At 38.0% G+C, this 19,469-nt stretch overlaps 1 protein-coding gene across 12 annotated transcripts in view; it reads left to right on the forward strand.

Annotated features, from left to right (window-relative positions):
- The window catches only part of NF1 (neurofibromin 1), a 240,627-nt gene that overhangs the window by 197,824 nt on the left and 23,334 nt on the right, over positions 1-19,469 (forward strand). For all 12 annotated transcript variants that reach the window (XM_070482735.1, XM_070482740.1, XM_070482741.1 and 9 more), the window contains 14 exons: positions 1,253-1,685; positions 2,282-2,622; positions 5,582-5,784; positions 7,471-7,664; positions 8,852-8,992; positions 9,155-9,434; positions 9,890-10,104; positions 10,562-10,623; positions 10,767-10,881; positions 11,414-11,515; positions 13,192-13,332; positions 16,059-16,185; positions 17,729-17,860; positions 18,789-18,924. In XM_070482735.1, coding sequence (XP_070338836.1) covers positions 1,253-1,685; positions 2,282-2,622; positions 5,582-5,784; positions 7,471-7,664; positions 8,852-8,992; positions 9,155-9,434; positions 9,890-10,104; positions 10,562-10,623; positions 10,767-10,881; positions 11,414-11,515; positions 13,192-13,332; positions 16,059-16,185; positions 17,729-17,860; positions 18,789-18,924 — 2,622 coding nt within the window. The remainder of the gene's footprint in view (positions 1-1,252; positions 1,686-2,281; positions 2,623-5,581; positions 5,785-7,470; positions 7,665-8,851; positions 8,993-9,154; positions 9,435-9,889; positions 10,105-10,561; positions 10,624-10,766; positions 10,882-11,413; positions 11,516-13,191; positions 13,333-16,058; positions 16,186-17,728; positions 17,861-18,788; positions 18,925-19,469) is intronic.

Below are 19,469 nucleotides of genomic sequence, written 5' to 3' on the forward strand. Positions count from 1 at the left end.
AGTTACCTATTTCTTTTCCTCTTTCCCTCTCTCTGTGAGGCCTGCTAATCCCTCCCCTTATTGAATTCATATTCCTCCTACCTGCCTCAGCCGCTGCGTCTTCTACGTAGCTTTCACTGAACACCCAGTTTCTCTTACTCTCTCCCTCTTCTGAACTTAATAGAAGTTTCTCTGCAATTCCTTTGATAAGTGATTACATACTACCTCGTATCTTTTCTCTGATCTTGAAATATTTTTTTTATTTAGTAATCATTTAACTTGTCATATTTTTATCTTATTTTCTCCCAAGAAGATTAAAAACTCTGAGGTGAGGATATTTGTGTTAGCCTACTTTGTAGTACTGTCAGAGTCATCAGGTGTGGAACATTGGGCCAAAGTTAATATAAGTCGTTGTGATTTGAAATTCTAGTACTGTGTTCTTCACGGCTTTCTAAGGGTCTTCGCTTTGGCTACTCACATTGATTAGCAGTCTTTTGAGTATAAGTAACATATGACCTAATATGGCTTAATCAAAAAATGGAATTGATTGGCTCACAAAACTGAATAGTTCAAGGATAAATTTTATCTCAGGAGAGGCTTTATCTAGGCGTTAAATGAAAAGACCAGGGCCCTAGTTTCTCTCTGTTTCTTTGCTCCATTTCTTCAGTTGTTAGGCAGATGCTTCCTTCATATCTCACCATACAAGCTAACCACTCCCCAGGCTGTGTGTTCCCTTGTGTATAAACATCGGGAAAGAAACAGTCTCCGTTCCCAACCGTTGAAGCTCATGTCTCTGAGTTGAGCGCTTTGGCTCGTTGTGCTGCTGTGAGTCATGTGGTCATTGCTGAACCGTTCTGTCTGGTCGAGGTGGGCTAGATGAATTGGCTAAAGTCATTCAGTTCACTCTAGGGCTCCAGGTGGGTCATTCCCACCCAAACTGTTCACCTGGGAAGTTCGGTGGGACTGGAGACAGCCAACCAATGTCCGCTGCCTTCCTCCTTGCTTGACTGGGGTGGGCAAGTTTCTTGTTGTTGCTCAAAGTTTTTGAACTGGAGATTCGTCTCATCCATTTTTCTTCAGCCTTACTTCTCATTGTTTGAAGAACAACTGATTTAAGAAATGGCTCCAGACTTTGTATAATTGTTTCATATTATAGTTAGTTTTCTTTAGAAAACTAATCAGAAAATAAAGGAATAAAATAGATTAGTAGCATCTGTACATGTATTCAGAACTGTTAATAATCTGTGTCCTTTTTTTTTGTCATCTTCCTTAGGTTCAAAACTGGTCAAATCAATGGCGATTTGCTGATCTACCATGTCTTGCTGACTCTAAAGCCATATTATGCAAAGCCATATGAAATTGTAGTGGACCTTACCCATACCGGGCCTAGCAATCGCTTTAAAACGGACTTTCTCTCCAAGTGGTTTGTTGTTTTTCCTGGCTTTGCTTATGACAATGTCTCTGCAGTCTATATCTATAACTGTAACTCCTGGGTCAGGGAGTACACCAAGTATCACGAGCGGCTGCTCACTGGCCTCAAAGGCAGCAAAAGGCTCATTTTCATAGACTGTCCTGGGAAGCTGGCTGAGCACGTAGAGCACGAACAACAGAAACTACCCGCTGCCACTTTGGCTTTAGAAGAGGACCTGAAAGTGTTCCACAATGCTCTCAAGCTGGCTCACAAAGACACCAAGGTTTCCATTAAAGTAAGTTTCACGAGGGTTGGGTAAGTGACTCGTTGCCTTTCTTGGCTGGCCAGGCCCTGTGCTGACCTCCCTGGGCGCCCCATAGTAGTGCATCAAATGTAAAGCAGTTCAGATGGAGGAAAACCAAGCTCCCTCTCTTCGTGGAGGTCCTGTGGAAGCTATGAGCATGTCCACTTAACTACAGTCTGGAGGGGATTGGAGGCGGGAGAGCGTTGTAGGGAGGCCAGTTTATGTATCAGTCAGACAACAGGAATGCGTGGAAGGTGGAAACTTCCTGTTGAGAGTTCTTCGGATTATTACATGCTTTTTGCAGAGTGAGGAACATGAACCTTCAGGATACAAATCAATAATTGTCTTTGGGATTCCTGACCTTTTTCAAAAATAAGGTTTTTTTCCCTAGTCTTTTTCAGTCTCTTTTGAGAGCATTTATCACAATAGCTATTGAACCCATTTGAATATATAACAGTGGTAACTCTTCCTTAAGTGGCAAACATGGTATTTTGTTTATTTGGTGGGTTGGTTTTTGGAGCCTCTTAGAATTCTACATAATGGAATTTAATTCTTCTCTACTCCACCCTCTCACCACCACTTTCCAGGTTGGTTCTACTGCTGTTCAAGTGACCTCAGCAGAGCGAACGAAAGTCCTGGGGCAATCAGTCTTTCTAAACGATATCTACTATGCTTCGGAAATTGAAGAGATCTGCCTGGTGGATGAGAACCAGTTCACCTTAACCATTGCAAACCAGGGCACACCGCTCACCTTCATGCACCAGGAGTGTGAAGCCATCGTCCAGTCCATCATTCACATCCGGACACGCTGGGAGCTGTCACAGCCCGACTCCATCCCCCAGCACACCAAGATCCGGCCAAAAGATGTCCCTGGGACACTGCTCAATATCGCGTTACTTAATTTAGGCAGTTCAGACCCTAGTTTACGGTAGGTTGTTAAAAAATTTGCTCCAACTTTATTCAGGATTTGCTGCTTTTAAAACAATCATTTAATAAGCTTTTAAAGCATCCTCTACCTTAATATTGTAAATTGGAAGGTATGCTATGTTGGTTAACCAGCATGACCTCATCAAGTTGTGGGGTATTCACATGAACTGAGGAATTCCAAATTGGGTGACTCACACCAAACCAGTATATGTTCTTTCTGCAGGAAACTTTAATCTGAAACAGACAACGTAGCAGTTTGGTTTTTTTAAGAAAAAACTATTTTTTGGGAGGAAGTCTACTCCTGAATTAAGTTTCTCCCCCTCGAAGTCCTCCTGTCCTCAGAAGTGTATCACTATCAAGTTTCCTCCCAGTTGCATTAGGTTACTGTTGTCAGACAGAGGACGGCTTACCGTCCGTAAGTCGAACTTTCCACCGATGTGACTCTGACAAAGTTCCTGAGAGAAATCTAAAGACAGATATAGGTGTCGTCTGAGCAGAGTATAATTGGTTCTGTTGAGGCTTAATAATCTGAACATGAGTGAGGAAAGAGCATGGCCTGTGGAGTCAGTAGATTTGGTTTAAATCTAGATCTGCTGTGTATGACCTTGGGCAAGGCACTGAAGTTCTCTGAGCTGTAGTTTCTTCATTTTTAAAATAAAGGTAATAATGCCTTCTTTATCTACCTACAAAAGTTTAATAAATAGTATGTGTGGTAGCATAGTATACATCTAGCAAATAGTTTGTGCTCAGTAAATATTATTTCCTCCCAACTCCCCCCATTTCTCTCTCTGCCAGCATCTCTTTGCACCCCTTCCTTCTTTTCCCCCTCCTCTTTTCATGTTAGGTTAATTCTTTGTCCCAGGTACCTTGGGACTGTCAAGATTTTTATAGATATAAATTCTTAGCTTCAGAAAATTTTCACTAGGGTATAATATAGCCCAGGTTTTATAAGTAGGCTTTTTAGTATTCCAGACTCTCCCTTATTTAAAATGGGGGGAAAAAATCAACAAGGTTTCTTTACCTAGATGGGCCTCATGGGATCCATGAACTCCAAGAAATTTTACACAAAATTTTGTATATGTTTAGCTTTCATTATTTCAGAGGAGTCTCTGACACCTACCCACAGTTTGAGGAACCTCGATTCTTTCTTAAAGCTGTTGAAATACACAGAGTAAAAGTCAATGTCAAAATAGTGTAACTCAGAATTTCTAGGAGTTAGTAAGAGATAAAGGGATAAACTTAGAAACAGTAATAGTAATAGTCTCATTTAGGGAAATGGAGCTATAAGTCTACTTTTAATTTCTAATTCAAAGTTCCTCATAGGAGAATGCCTAACAATTATTAGCTTGAATGAACCTGTATTCTTCTCTTGTGGCATAAAGCAAGGTGACAGCCATTGCTTTTTGCTGAAGCATGTCATCCCAGAGAAAAAAGCCTTTAGGCAGACTTAAATTTCAGTGGATTTTTCCCCCTATGTGGTTGTTGCATAAGAATATTAGCATGAGGAAAATTCAGAGGTAAGGAAAACCTGAAATTTACTGAGCAGTCAAACCATTTGTTTTGCTGGATGGGGAGAAAAATTAAAATTTAAACACTGAGTCTGAGTTTTTTGAGCTGTCTCCTAAATTAAGTATATTTTCAGACATTTATAAGGGAATTTTTGGTTCTAATGGAACCTGGATATATTTTATGGATTTGGGGGGATTTTTTTCCAGTGGTTATGTATAATGGAAGGAAAAATGGGAGACTTAATTATATTAAAATCTCTCTCTCCTTTTTTCTTTTTTTTGGTGAGGAAGATTGTCCCTGAGCTAACATCTGTGTGACTCTTCCTCTATTTTGTATGTGGGACGCCACCACAGCATGGCTTCATGAGCAGTGTGTAGGTCTGCACCTGGGATCTGAACCCGTGAACCCCAGGCCACCAAAGCAGAGCACGCAACTACTACACCACCGGGCTGGCCCTTATTAAAATTTTTTTTCACCTCCGGTTTGTAGTATAACTTGTAGGATACCCAGAAAGAAATTCAGCAGATACTGATTAAAGATTTTAACATTCTAATTTGTTGAGGGGCCATCTCATTTCTCTACTTATGATCCCCGTTATAACTGGATCTAGCGGGAGGGGGAGCCACAATTTGAGTTTTGGCTTCACTGAAAATGTGATATGCCGTATTCTGACTTTCTTTCTGTTGATCCACCTTAGGACTATAAACATCTCATATTTCATATCCCAGTAAAATGTCATTTAGAAAAACCTTATACTCACCTGTCTTAGGAGCCTCACAGTGCCCCTCTGGTTATGTCAAAAATCTCCCTTTAAAAAAATCTCTAGGGCTGGCCCCGTGGCCGAGTGGTTAACTTCACGCGCTCCACTTTGGCGGCCCAGGATTTCGAATCATCACTCATCAAGCCACGCTGAGGTGGCGTCCCACATGCCACAACTAGAAGGACCCCCAACTAAAAAAAAAATACACAACTATGTAGCAGGAGGCTTTGGGGAGAAAAAGGAAAAATAAAATCTTAAAAAAAAAATCTCTAAATGATCAAGGAGTGTTTGGGTTTTCCATAGAATCATAATGTCTTATCTCTAACTGATCATAAAATTTAAAAATAGTTGGGGCTGGTCCCGTGGCCGAGTGGTTAAGTTCGCGCATTCCGCTGCAGGCGGCCCAGTGTTTCGTTGGTTCGAATCCTGGGCACGGACGTGGCACTGCTCATCAAGCCACGCTGAGGCAGCATCCCACATGCCACAACTAGAAGGACCCACAATGAAGAATATACAACTATGTACTGGGGGGCTTTGGGGAGAAAAAGGAAAAAAGTAAAATCTTTAAAAAAAAATTTAAAAATAGTTAATTATACTTTCTAATTGAGTTGTAAGTTGTATGTTATGAAAAATTTTTAGAATTATAAGAAAAAGTAATTTTTAAAACAACTTCATTTGTGTTTTCTCCTAGGTCAGCTGCCTATAATCTTCTGTGTGCCTTAACTTGTACCTTTAATTTAAAAATCGAGGGCCAGTTGCTAGAGACGTCAGGTTTATGTATCCCTGCCAACAACACCCTCTTTATTGTCTCTATTAGTAAGACACTGGCAGCCAATGAGCCACACCTCACCTTAGAATTTTTGGAAGAGTGTATTTCTGGATTTAGCAAATCTAGTAAGTAATGATAATTTTCTTTAACACTAACGATGATTCTGAGAAGATTCAAAGAAAACCCTTTCATTTCAGAATTTACTGGTGAAATCTTTAGTTTATTAGATTTTTACTTCTTTACATCTTCTGATTTTTCATTTGTGGTATCTGTAACTGAAGGAACTTCCTGGTAGACCGCACTGAGAATTCCACCAAAATTCTGGCAATAAAAAGAAGAGTGGCCAGGTTTTGATACCTTACATGTCTTTGGACCACTTACGAAGTATTTTTTGCACTGTGTTTCGGTTTAATGAGCTTCAGCATTTCTCTTGTTGGCAGGTTATTCCAAATGAGAGAGTATCCACGTTGTCTCCTTGATTTTAGGGAAGCAGTCATTTTCTCTTTTCTTCAAGTTGACTTTGAATTGTTCAGTGCGTGGAGAAAGCAGTGGCGCGTAATACAGGGTCTAGAGTCAGCTCCTGACTTGGCTTTAATAAGTCTCATAAATTTAACATCTACCCTTTACATCTGTCCATCTTCATACCCTGTAGCAGGATAAATATTGCTCTTCTCCCGCTTCATTTCCTGACATTTTCTTCCCTTCCCTTTCTCTCTCCACAATACGTAAAATTTTTTTTTCTGCATTGAAACTTATTTCTTGATTTTTCTGTATTATGTAATTTAAAGCTTTCACAATTCATTGAGACCAGATCCCTGTATACATTTTTTTATACAAAGAGATTTAGGAATATAACCCTAAAAATAAAATGTGTAAGACTGACAAAACAAGAAAAGTGTAAAGCTTTATTGAGAAATATTAATTAAAATTTGAGTGAATGGACAGGCAAATTGTGTTCATGGACAAACTACTCTTCCTAGATAATTACAAATTCAATGCAATCTCATCAAAATATCTACAAGATTTGAGGATTAAGAATGAGGTAGAACTTAAAATGATTATAAATTTCACTTGAATGTATGAGAACAGCTAAGAAAATATTGAAAGAAAACTAAGACTTGATATTACAGTTGTCTGTACACATTATAATAGTACAATAATTAAAACAGACGTGTTCAAGAATCAGCAGTCAGGTCGGTCTGAGGGAGAGAGATTGATAAAGAAGCATCGCGAACTGATGGGGGAAGATTAAATCATTTAAGAAATGAAGTTGAGAAATGAATTAAGTTGAGTCTTCGTCTTCACCCCAAACCACAAGATACCAAAATAATTTTTAGCTGTATTTAGGAATTGAATATAAAAACTGGAACTGGGGTGAGTTATATGTGTGTATAAACACACATAGATGTGCATTGTCTCCACATAGATTTTAAAGCCTGAGAGAGAGAGAAGGTGATACACCAATACATTAGTATCAGTTTCATTTTTGTGGTGATGTTTTCCTTTTACCAAACTTTCTATGATTACCATGTATTCCTTTTACAATTGGAATAAAACTGAGTAAAATTTTTAACTAGAAGAGAAATGATTAAGAGGGAGAAAAATAAGATAAAACTTTTCGAAAATTGGCTTACTGGCTTTTAAGATTACTTTCTTCAAGGCTTATTTTCATTCTTCACCTCTATCTTCAATAAAACACTTGCCAAGTCTCTTTACTCCAGGCCTGATTCCAGGTAATGGTCTTTTACCTTAGAATAATTGTTGATCTAATTTTATTGACCATCTATGCTAATAGTGTATTTTTCCTCCAGGTATTGAACTGAAACACCTTTGTTTGGAATACATGACTCCATGGCTGTCAAATCTAGTCCGTTTTTGTAAGCACAATGATGATGCCAAAAGACAGAGAGTTACTGCTATTCTTGATAAGCTGATAACAATGACCATAAATGAGAAACAGATGTACCCATCTATTCAAGCAAAAATATGGGGGAGCCTTGGGCAGGTATTGAGTTTGCTCAAATATTTGTCTGGTACTCCCTTGGTGCAGATACTACCTGGTACTCACATTGTGCAAAGCACTGTGCAAGGCACTAGGGCTATAGCTGTAGAAGAGACAGTCCCTCTTTCAAAAAGCGTGAGACACCCACCTACTCTTGATCTGGTTGGAAACTATAAATGTCTGATGCTTGTCTCAGAGCCAGAGAAAAATGAATTATTTAAGCACTCTTCTCCATAGCATAATTATATAGAATTTAACTGTAAAAATCTGATGTTGATTCTAGTAAATAGTGTTTTATAACGTATTCTAGTGCCCTCCATACATGCCGCAGCTGTCAGTATGTTTCTTGATGACGTTACTTGAGACACTTGCCTTCATTTATAGTTCTAGCATAAGAACACCAATATTAAAATATAGAATATAAGGTAACATTTTATTTTTTATCTGACAAGAGTGACACATAGCATTTCTTCAAAGTAATCACTTACAGAAGCAATACCCTTATTCAGACAATGCTGCAAATCCTCCAAATGAGTTTAAATGACCTTGGAGCCAGTGTTATGGCTCTATAAAACATCTCAGTACTTGATGCCATTTTGTATATTTTTAAATAATTGTCTTTTATGTTTATCATACATTACTGTCCTAGAAGAGAACAGAGGTGTTTGCAAATGAATGAAAATAGTATTTGTAGGGGCCAGCCTGGTGGCGCAGCGGTTAAATTTGCACATTCCGCTTTGGCAGCCATGGGTTCACCGGTTCAGATCTCGGGTGTGGACCTATGTACCACTTATCAAGCCATGCTGTGGCAGGCATCCCACGTATAAAGTAGAGGAAGATGGGCACGGATGTTAGCTCAGGGCCAATCTGTCTCAGCCAAAAGAGGAGGATGGGCAGCAGCTATTCGGGCTAATCGTCCTCAAAGAAAATAATATATGTAGAGATTTAAAATTTTTGAATACTAGTTTCTTAATCTCTGAAGGAATCAAGTGAATATCCTTATCTTTTTGTAGATATTTTATGATAAATTATATTTACTGACAGGTCTCTAAATAAAAGGTAGTATTTTGGAGGCCTCAGGTGAAATAGTATTTTCATATTGATTGGGCTGCTCCGTGAAGTATTTTTAAATTAAAAATTAAGTTGATAGAATGGCTAAAACATAAGTTATTTTTTTCCTCGTCTATTAGATTACAGATCTCCTTGATGTTGTGCTAGACAGTTTCATCAAAACCAGTGCAACAGGTGGCTTGGGATCAATAAAAGCCGAGGTGATGGCAGATACTGCTGTAGCTCTGGCATCTGGAAATGTGAAATTGGTTTCTAGCAAGGTAATCACTTTTCCTTTGCCTTCTGGACTATGGCGTGATCTATTTTTATTCGGAGGTTTTGTGGGGTTTTTTGCAATTAGTCATTTTAAAGTTAAGCTGAAATTTTTTTGTGATAAAACTTTTTTTAGCCCCCACATTTTTTAAGATTCTCCTCCTTTACAGGTTATTGGAAGGATGTGCAAAATAATTGACAAGACATGCTTATCTCCAACTCCTACTTTAGAACAGCATCTTATGTGGGATGATATTGCGATTCTAGCACGCTACATGCTGATGTTGTCCTTCAACAACTCCCTCGACGTGGCGGCTCATCTCCCCTACCTCTTCCACGTTGTGACTTTCTTAGTAGCCACAGGGCCACTCTCCCTTAGAGCTTCCACACATGGATTGGTCATTAATATCATTCACTCTCTGTGCACTTGTTCACAGCTTCATTTTAGTGGTAAGTTCCAGGAAAATAATTTGTGTTTCACCACTTCCTGTCTCCATTTTCTATCAGCTGATGGGCATGGATTATCTTATTGATTATGGTGCCTTGACACCAAGCTGCTTATTTAAGCCTTTGGTAATGACATGAAATATTATTAAAGAGAAAAAGAATAAATTACTTCCATTCTATATCAAGCTATAGCAAAGATTTTCTGTGCGTATTTGCCATACATTCTTGTGGTTATCACATAAGCTAAGGACTCAGCATCAGTTGACAGTGTTACATTACTAGCACGAATTTGTTGATACATGGAGTTAAAGCAGTGAGCATCAAGACAATGTGTCTCAAGGGTTGGTTTAGGGATCATGGTTATGTAATTTTGATATGCTATCCAAATTTTCTAAATTCAAAATGAAACATGGCACTTTAGAATTAAAAAATTAACTTGCTCCCTTTTTCTTTTACAGAGGAGACCAAGCAAGTTTTGAGACTCAGTTTGACAGAGTTCTCATTACCCAAATTTTACTTACTGTTTGGCATTAGCAAAGTCAAGTCAGCTGCTGTGATTGCCTTCCGCTCCAGTTACCGGGACAGGTCGTTCTCTCCTGGCTCCTACGAGAGGGAGACTTTTGCTTTGACATCCTTGGAAACAGTCACGGAAGCTTTGTTGGAGATCATGGAGGTATATAAGGCAAAATGATAAGAAACTAAGGTTGTTTTTTTTTTTGGAGGAGGATTAGCCCTGAGCTAACATCTGCCAATCCTCCTCTTGTTGCTGAGGAAGACTGGCCCTGAGCTAACATCCATGCCCATCTTCCTCTACTTTATGTGGGACACCTGCCACAGCATGGCTTGCCAAGTGGTGCCATGTCCGCACCTGGGATCCAAACTGGCAAACCCCGGGCTGCCGAAGCAGAACGTGCGAACTTAACCACTGCACCATCGGGCCGGCCCCCTAAGATCATTTTTTTAATCCACTAGTTCTATATAGAAGAAGTATTGGTTTATTCTGTTTTGCACTTAATGCTTAAATAAAAACACTCCCATGGAATGTATTTATTGGTAATATGCATCTCATTTAATGACGTTACAAAAAACATTTCTGTATGTAAATGTATTCAGAGTTCTCTTTTTTTTAGGCATGTATGAGAGATATTCCAACATGCAAGTGGCTGGATCAGTGGACAGAACTAGCTCAAAGGTATGTTCCAAATAAATTCAAGTTGTAAAAGTATGTGCAATGTTGAAAAGATAGCTATTCCTGGGTAATCAGTATTTGAATTAATGATTCAGTGTGTATAAACATACAGGCTTTCATAAACTGATTGGGTCTTTTAATGGCAGGTTTGCATTCCAGTACAACCCGTCCCTGCAACCGAGAGCTCTGGTCGTCTTTGGCTGCATTAGTAAGCGAGTGTCTCACGGGCAGATAAAGCAGATTATCCGCATTCTTAGCAAGGTACCTCCCCCCCCCAAATATTTGTGGTCCCCAAGTTGTAAAACATATCTTGCATTTTTCTAAGGGACATTTAAACGTGAGTTTAATAAAATGTCTGATATGTTGCCTGTTGAAACTTTAATAAATGGGTTTTGATTATTTTCTTTATTGTAATTCTTTAAAGTGAAGAAACCTTCTCTAAAGAAGCTATCTTAAAAAGAAAATAAGTATTGTCTCTTTTGCTAAGAAGGTAATCTTAATATATTATCAGTTTTCAAAGCATTTAACTATATGTAACACCCTTATATAAAATTATATAACTTGTAATGCCTATAATAATGCCTGCCTAATTATATTAGAATATATTATAGATATATTAGAAAGTAAGAACCCAAATACGCCTTGAGGTAGCTACCGCGATCACCATAGCATTGGAAATAATTCTAGCACTTATTAAATAAGGAATTGTTCCTGAACTGATTCTGAGATTCAGTTTAGAAGTTAATGTTTTGTTTCAATGAAAGTAAAATAAAGAATTCTGTTTCCCTAAAAGGCGCTTGAGAGTTGCTTAAAAGGACCTGATACTTACAACAGTCAAGTTCTGATAGAAGCTACAGTAATAGCACTAACCAAATTACAACCACTTCTTAATAAGGTAATTACTGTATAGAAAATGAGTGCTTTCATTTTGGGTATCAGTGTTAAATGTTATTTTATTTTCTTTCAAAGAGTTTAGAAAATAAGATGAATTGAGAAGAAGTTATAAAGGATGGGGAGTATGTTCTCAACTGCTTGTAAGTTTTTTGTCTCATCAGTGGTAAAGGAAAGATAGGTATATATTCTTACTTCTTTTATCCAGTAAGTATTAATTTAGCATCTTCTATGTGCCAAGTACTGTTTTAGGTGCTAGAGACATAGCACTGAACAAAGCCAGTCAAATTCCCTGCCCTCATGGAGCTTACACTCTGGGGTGAGTGTGGGAGTTGGGGTGGATAGATAATAAACAAAGTAAGAAAAGTTCATAGCGTCTTAGTCCATGACCATTACTGTGGAGAGATGTAAAGCTGGGTGAAGTATACCTCATCATCAAAAGAGTCTGGGTGGTAAATGAAGATGATATTTTAAAGGAATAAAATCATTCAGCCACTGTTTTAGGATGGTCTGAGCTCATCTCAGTTGTGTGACCTTGAGCAGGTCATTTAACATATTTGGACATCATTTTCCATGCTGATAAAATGAGTAAACTAGACTAGATGATGGCATAGTATTATCTTCCAGCTGTAAAGTTGTATAATTCTGTAAATTGAGTACAAAGACATGCCAGACTTGAGAGAGGTTACAGAGAAATAAATACCTGTATGTTCTGATATTGAGTTATATGTTCTGCAGACATTGTAATCCTAAATTGTACAAAGTGGTTCTCTTGTAAGTTAAAATGAGATTGAGAAGGCTGGTAACTTGCCCAAGGTCACATAGGTAATAAAAGACAGAACCGTGATTCTGATCCAAGGCTGTCTGACTCTAAAGTCCGTGTATTTTCACATGTACCACACTGCTAAATAAGGTTCCCAAGATAACTATTTTTAATTCAGAGCAGCATGTCACTGGTGGTAAGGGTGACAAGAAAGTTGAAAGGGTAGAGCCTAACTAAAGTTAAAGAGACACATAGGATTTAGTGTGGAGAAAGGGAGGAGGGCTTGAGCAGCGAACATACAGCAGTAGGAATGTACAAGAATGCTGCGACAACACAGGGGTGACAGAGAGACCATTCTAGTTGTTATGGAGAAACTTTTCAGGAGCGTAGTGAGAGGGAAGTTACAAAGATGGCATAGAGCTAATCTAACATTCAGCATTCTTCAGAAAGGAGTTTGGAAATGGACCTATATGTTTTCAAGCAGATCAGTCATATGACAAAAGCGGACTTAGAAGGGTCGTTCTGTGGGTAGTGTGCACAGTGGATTGGAGGCGGGAGAAGCTGGAGGTAAAAAGAATCTACATTTAGAATAAAGAAAGTTGGCATAGAATGGTATCATTAGCAATAAGCAGATGCAAAAGAGACTACTTTGGAAGAATCAATGAAACTTGGTGACTGGATTTTGGAATCAAAGGACAGGGAGAAATAAAAGGAGATGCTAAGGTTCTCAGCCTGGCTAATAGTGTCTTTGTTACCCACATGGAATAGGTGGAGAGCTTACCCATACATTCACCTTCTCCACAGAGAAAACATGGGTAATGTGGGGGATAACGTGCTTTGTTTTATACTGCAGTGAGTTTTGAAAGAGACTCTCTTGTGGTTCGTCTTGCTAACCTTGAGTGTGTCTCCTTTGTCAGGACTCCCCTCTGCACAAAGCCCTCTTTTGGGTAGCTGTGGCCGTGCTGCAGCTCGATGAGGTCAACTTGTATTCAGCAGGCACCGCACTTCTTGAGCAAAACCTGCACACCTTAGACAGTCTCCGGATATTCAATGACAAGGTACGCGAGCTTTCACTTGGTGTTTCTAGATTCTGCACATTTAGAACTCCTCCCCCTCTTTTATTGTTGTTGTTTTTTTAAAATCAGAAGAGGTCCATATTTAAATATGAATTTTTATATGCATCTTATTGTGAGTATAGTTCCTTACCAGCTCATAAAAAACTATTTAAACTTTACTGCATATTTTCTGTATAAAAATAGCAGAAAACAGTACTCATTCAAGACTAGCAGACAGAATAGGGACAAAAAATATTGAGGAGTAATAATAGCCCCCATGCTAGGCCCTATGTTGTTCTGTGCCCTGCAGATGCTTTATTTGTAATTTTCTAACCCAAAGGTAAAGGTTAGCATTCCCCACCCCCACCCCCGTTTCACATATGAAAATATAATCTAAAAATAAGCTTATTTTTATTAAATAATGGTACTTAATGAAAAAATAGTATAATTAGAAGCGGATAAGGGGTTTGAAGAGTCTAAAGGAAACTTTTGGGATCTTAATTATACTAGTTTTTTGTTTTGCCTAATCTCTCTTTAAAACATACCATTAGCATCCCTCTTAACATTTATCAGCCTTGACTGAGGTTGGATTTTGGTTCCCAGAATATAGAGGAGGGAGTATAAGAGTAGGAAATTATGTTCCTTTTGTCTTTGGAAAAAAATGGGAAGAGTCTAGGCCAAAAGAGAGGAAGTTTTTTTAAAGATAGATATGTATATGTAAGAAGAGATTTGCTTGACATGAAATTAACAGAGCTATGGGGAGAAAGACACAGAGAACAGGAGCATGGTTTTAAGTGTGAAGATACTTGGTCTAAACATTATTGGTTCAGCCTGCCAGATGTAGTGTACACCCAGAACAGCTGGGGCTCTGGGAAGTGTGGAAACAAAAGTTTAAAGCTAGAAGCTCCCTTGAAGTTTATCAGTCAGCCCTCCATTTTACAAAATAGAAAAAGAACAGAGAAGTTAAGTAATTTGTCCGTGTTCGTATATGTGATCTGGGACTAGAGTCTCTCTTTCCTAATCCTCGTTGCTCTTTTCTGGGGTTGTCTTGGGACGACGGTGGTCAGAGAGATAGCTGGCTATTGGCTATTTGTATGAATATTAGACTATTCGTAAATGAAGTGTTTGTCTAGGTGTACCTGCCTTGGCATTTTCATTGCCAGAATAGCCCCTTAGCAGGAGCTAATATTGACTCCAGTGCCACAGGATACTAGGAATTACAGATAATAAAGCTTGTCAAGTCACCAGGATGTAAGATGAATAAGGCCTGAGGATCTAATGTATGACATGGTAACTAGAGTTGATAACACTGTAGTGTAGAATTGAAATTCGCTGAGAGAGTAAAACTTAAATGTTCTCACCCAAAAAAAGGGAGGGAGGTGTGTAAATATGTAAGGTGACGGATGAGTTCATTAGCTAACTCACTGAGCGGAACCCTTTCCCAGTCTATGCATATATCAAATCGTGATGTTGTATACTTTAAATATCTTACAATTTTATTCATCAGTTACACTTCAGTAAAGCTAAAGAACACATATAAACTGTACGTGTAGCAGGTTAATAGGTTATTCTACTTTTTATAGTATCCTGCCACTTATTTTTTTATTTAACAATATAAAGCGAATATCTTTCTAAGTATATAAATAAAATTCTTTCTCATGGCTGCAGAGCATTTTACAACATGCACGAACCACAATTCATTCAAGGATTTGCCCATTAATGGACATTTGGTTTGTTTCTGTCTTTTCTTCTTTTCTGTTATAAACAATGCTGCTCTAAACATCTCTCTGCATATATTTTATATACTCATACCTTTCTTTCTTTCTTTGAGTTAGAAATCTAGACATGACCCTAAACACCTTCAGTTGTTTGCTTTCAAAAGTCTCTGTGCCTATGGGAATCACTGGGCTTCTTTTAAAAAATGCGAATTCTGGGCCTTATCCACCTCCCATGATTCTGAAATGGGACCCAGTACTTTCCACCTTTAAACAAGCACCTTTGGTGACTTTAAAGCAGATATTTCTGAAACCACACTTTAGGAAACACTGTTAAAATCATAATTATCCTGGGCAAGTTGCATAGTGTTTCTGAGTTTCAATTTCCTTCTTTTCCCACACTAGAATGTGAAATCCAGCAGGACGAGTAGTTTTTGTCTGTTTTGTTCATTGATGTGTTTGCAGAGCCTAGAGTCATGCCTGGCACATCAAGAACACATAATATATATTTGATAAGTAAAAGGATAAATAAATGAATGAATGGATAAATTATAAAATGGAGCTAATATGTGCCACACAGGATTGCTGTAGGGTTTCAATACAATAATGCATCTAACATTGTATACTGCAGGCACTGAGGAAGTGTGAACTCTGTTTTCTTGAATTTTCAGTCAGCATAGTACATAAAATGCCAGCTACAGTTCAACGGATGGTCTTATTTAAAACAATAATAATTATAACTTTAAAATTTTAAAATTTGTTTTACATTATAAATCAAAGCTACTTCATTTCTACCATCTTCTTCTTTATATGCTTGACTCTCTTGTACTAATTTATTTGTAGTACCTTAAATATTCTATGGTTTTCTGTAGTTGTCTGAAAATAATTTCTTTCAGCTTAAATGGATTACTTATCTTGTCATTGCTGTTAAACACAATCAAAAACCAATAAGTGGTCCTTTAAGGAAAGCTCCTGTGTGAACCCCATCAACCATCTCATGATTATCTTTAACAGAGTCCAGAGGAAGTATTTATGGCAATTCGGAATCCTCTGGAATGGCACTGCAAGCAAATGGATCATTTTGTTGGACTCAATTTCAACTCTAACTTTAACTTTGCACTGGTTGGACACCTCTTAAAAGGTAGAGGCCCTGTGACAGAGTGTTTGTTTGAAATGGTATTAGGAAGCCAGAAGGAACTGAAATAGTTGATTGCTTGAAATAATCTGGCTTATGTGTCTTACTTTAAACACAAACTATATATGTCTTATTGAGTTATGTTTTGTTCAATGTGTACTTTAATAGAGCCTAATTTCCACTCTTTATCAGATTTCCTTTAAAAAGCAAAAGAGTTGATTTTTATAAAATTCCTAAGTACTGAACTTTCCAATAGCTGTATTATCAGTTAACACTGCTGAAGTAGCTTTCTGATTATCAGAATAAGATAGACTACAGATCAATGTTATTTGAGTAACTTATGTTAGAAAATGTTATCTTAGAGATTTGATCATAGGTTTTCTGCAGCTTGTTTCTAATTGTTGTCCGGCAGTCCCGTTACATACTGTAGAACCTCACCTCTCTGTACCCCACCCTCACGCTTCCAGATTTCTGTATTGCTTACAGCAGTGGTCTCCAGCTATTCATCAGAGCCAGCTCGTTCACTCCCTAATCTGGCTTTGCTCCTCACGGCTGACTTCACTGCATGTTAGCTTTGGTCTCTTTACATGGAGCAGCCATGGCCAGAGACTGCAGTTAACAGGAACAGCATGTAGTGGTGAGTCAGAGGCAAAAGCAGTGTAAAATAGGGCCTGGGGTCAGGACCCCTGGGTCATGGGTCTTAAGCAGCACTGGATTCGGCCACAATTAGAGGCTCAAGCTCTAGCTTTGTATCGATTTAAATGATTCTTAGGCTTGAGGGATTATGGAGGTTCCCCCAGTTTTTAGCTGATATAAATACATACACCCACCACCGTGAATGTTTTCTTTTGACTTCACCACATTATGAAATTTCTGCAAAAAATATTGGCACCTTTAATCTCTAAAATGGATAAGGATTGCTCAAAAGATAGTACACTTACTACAGGATACCAAGAAGAGAGATTGCAACTGGGCTGAAAACGTGCTTGCTTATTCTGTATTTCTAAAAGAATGCCAGATTTTTCAGTGTTCAAATCCCCTATTTTAAAATGGAGTAGTATTAGTAATTAGAAACTGTCCGAAGGTCAAGCTTACCCTCTAATCAACCCTATTCTTTAGGCTCTGAGAGTATATACTTCCTATGTCATTAGGGTTTTTTTCCTTTAATTAAAAAAAATTTTTAAGCAGTAGAACCCTATTATCAAAAGATATTTTATGGTGAACTCCGGATACATAGGTTTTTAAAAACATCCCTGCACTACTTTAGGGAATGGAAGATCTGAAACACCCCCATCTTTCCCAATTTTCCTCTCCCTGAGGTTCCTTCGAGTTCCAGGGGCATCACTCTATTCTACGCATTTTGAGGACTTAATCCTGTGTGTAATTAACTACTCGTGTATGTTTTACCTTACCAAATGGCTGTGCTCGGAAGGCAGAGTTAGCCTCATTCTTCCTTTCCTTGCATAGTTGCTATGTAGTTCACAGAAAAAGAACTCAACAAATACTTGTTGAAAGGATGAATTAACTTGTTTGTTTTTATTTTTTGCAGGGTACAGACATCCTTCACCTGCTATTGTTGCACGAACAGTCAGAATTTTGCATACACTACTAACTCTGGTTAACAAACATAGAAATTGTGACAAATTTGAGGTGAATACGCAGAGCGTGGCTTACTTAGCAGGTAAAAACACAAAAAAGACAGTTAATCGTACCACGTCTGTGTTTGAGGCCTGCCACACAGACGCAGGCACGCAAGGTCCCTCAGCGGGTTGCTCGGCAGGTGAACAGTTCACAGTCCAGACCTCTGGTGGTGGTGACAATTTTGAAAGTTTTGCCAAAACATTTTGCCGTATAAAAGAATTTTCATTAGAATCTGTAATGTGTTTCCTTTGTCACCTATGGTTCAAGATACTATGTGGTTCCCTGTTGTCTGTCATAAAATCTGGACGCCTTAGTCTAGCATCCTGGGCTCTTAAGCAGCCCTGCTGATTCTGTCCTCTTTGTCTAAATTTCATAAGCCTCATTTTTTTATTACCTTTCCAAATGGATGGGCTGTTTTAAGCTAATCGTCTTGTTTTACCTGGAATGTCTTCCTATCCCCAGCATTCCATTAAACCTTCCCTATGTACTCTTTCCCGATTTGCGTCTCTCCACGCAGCAACACTTAGCACTAATGTATCATACAGTTCTCGAACGTAGTTGTTTGATGGAAAGCGCTGATTCCCAGTTTAGCAGACTTCAATTTGTGGCAACCTTTTTGGTTGAATCTTTTGACCTTGGAAAAATCATTGAACATCCCTGAGTATTTTTCCTTATCTGAGAAATAGACCCTGGAGTACCTGCCCTGCCTACTTGTAGTGTTTGTTGAGATCAAATGTACATAAAGCACTTGACACATATAAGGTGCTTATTAAATTTCTTTGTATATTCATGTTTATGTGCAGTCTTCTAAAACAGACCATAAACCCTTTAAGATAACAAGTCTGTCCTAAGTGTTCTGTAGCCTTAAACTTCACACTTTCTAGGCTCTTCACACTCACATTTACAGCTGTTTTAAGTCACATTTGTGATTGGTTCAATTTTTTAACCTTCCTTCTTTTTTCTTTTAGCTTTACTCACAGTATCTGAGGAGGTTCGAAGTCGCTGTAGCCTAAAACATAGAAAGTCTCTTCTTCTTACTGATATTTCAATGGAAAATATTCCTATGGATACATATCCCATTCATCATGGCGACCCCAGCTATAGGTAAATGGACTTCTCTCATAATTACATAATTATAATCAGATTTCAATTTTCCATGCTAATGGAGGCAAGCAGCAGAATAATCAGAAGGTAATATAGAATGGAATCTAGAGATAATCTAGGAAGAGTTAAATCAAAACTTATAAATGTACAGTATTTTATGTGGGATAATAGTAGGAAAGTTATTCTTCTAATCTAATTATGCTAATATTAACATTAGATTGCCTCCTTTAAACAAACCAATTGAATAATGAAAAGAGATGATCTTGAAAGTATTGGGTTGCTGAAAGGGCCTAGGAAAAAACTAACGTGACAAATAAGCAACATTACATGCGTAATGATAGAATACTAAGTTATACAGATTTGTAAAAAGTTGCATATGCCAAGACATTCATTGTATTTACATATCATACTAAAGTTATTAAAAAATTTTATCTATTACAGATTTAAATGATATAATCAAATTATGTCCCCTATTGTGCATGGTTTGGGGTAGTATATTTTTCACTATAACATGGAGAAATTACATGAAAGTGGCATCATTTGTA

The sequence above is a fragment of the Equus asinus genome, chromosome 13 (assembly GCF_041296235.1).
Source record: "Equus asinus isolate D_3611 breed Donkey chromosome 13, EquAss-T2T_v2, whole genome shotgun sequence".
NCBI classification, from domain to species: domain Eukaryota; kingdom Metazoa; phylum Chordata; class Mammalia; order Perissodactyla; family Equidae; genus Equus; species Equus asinus.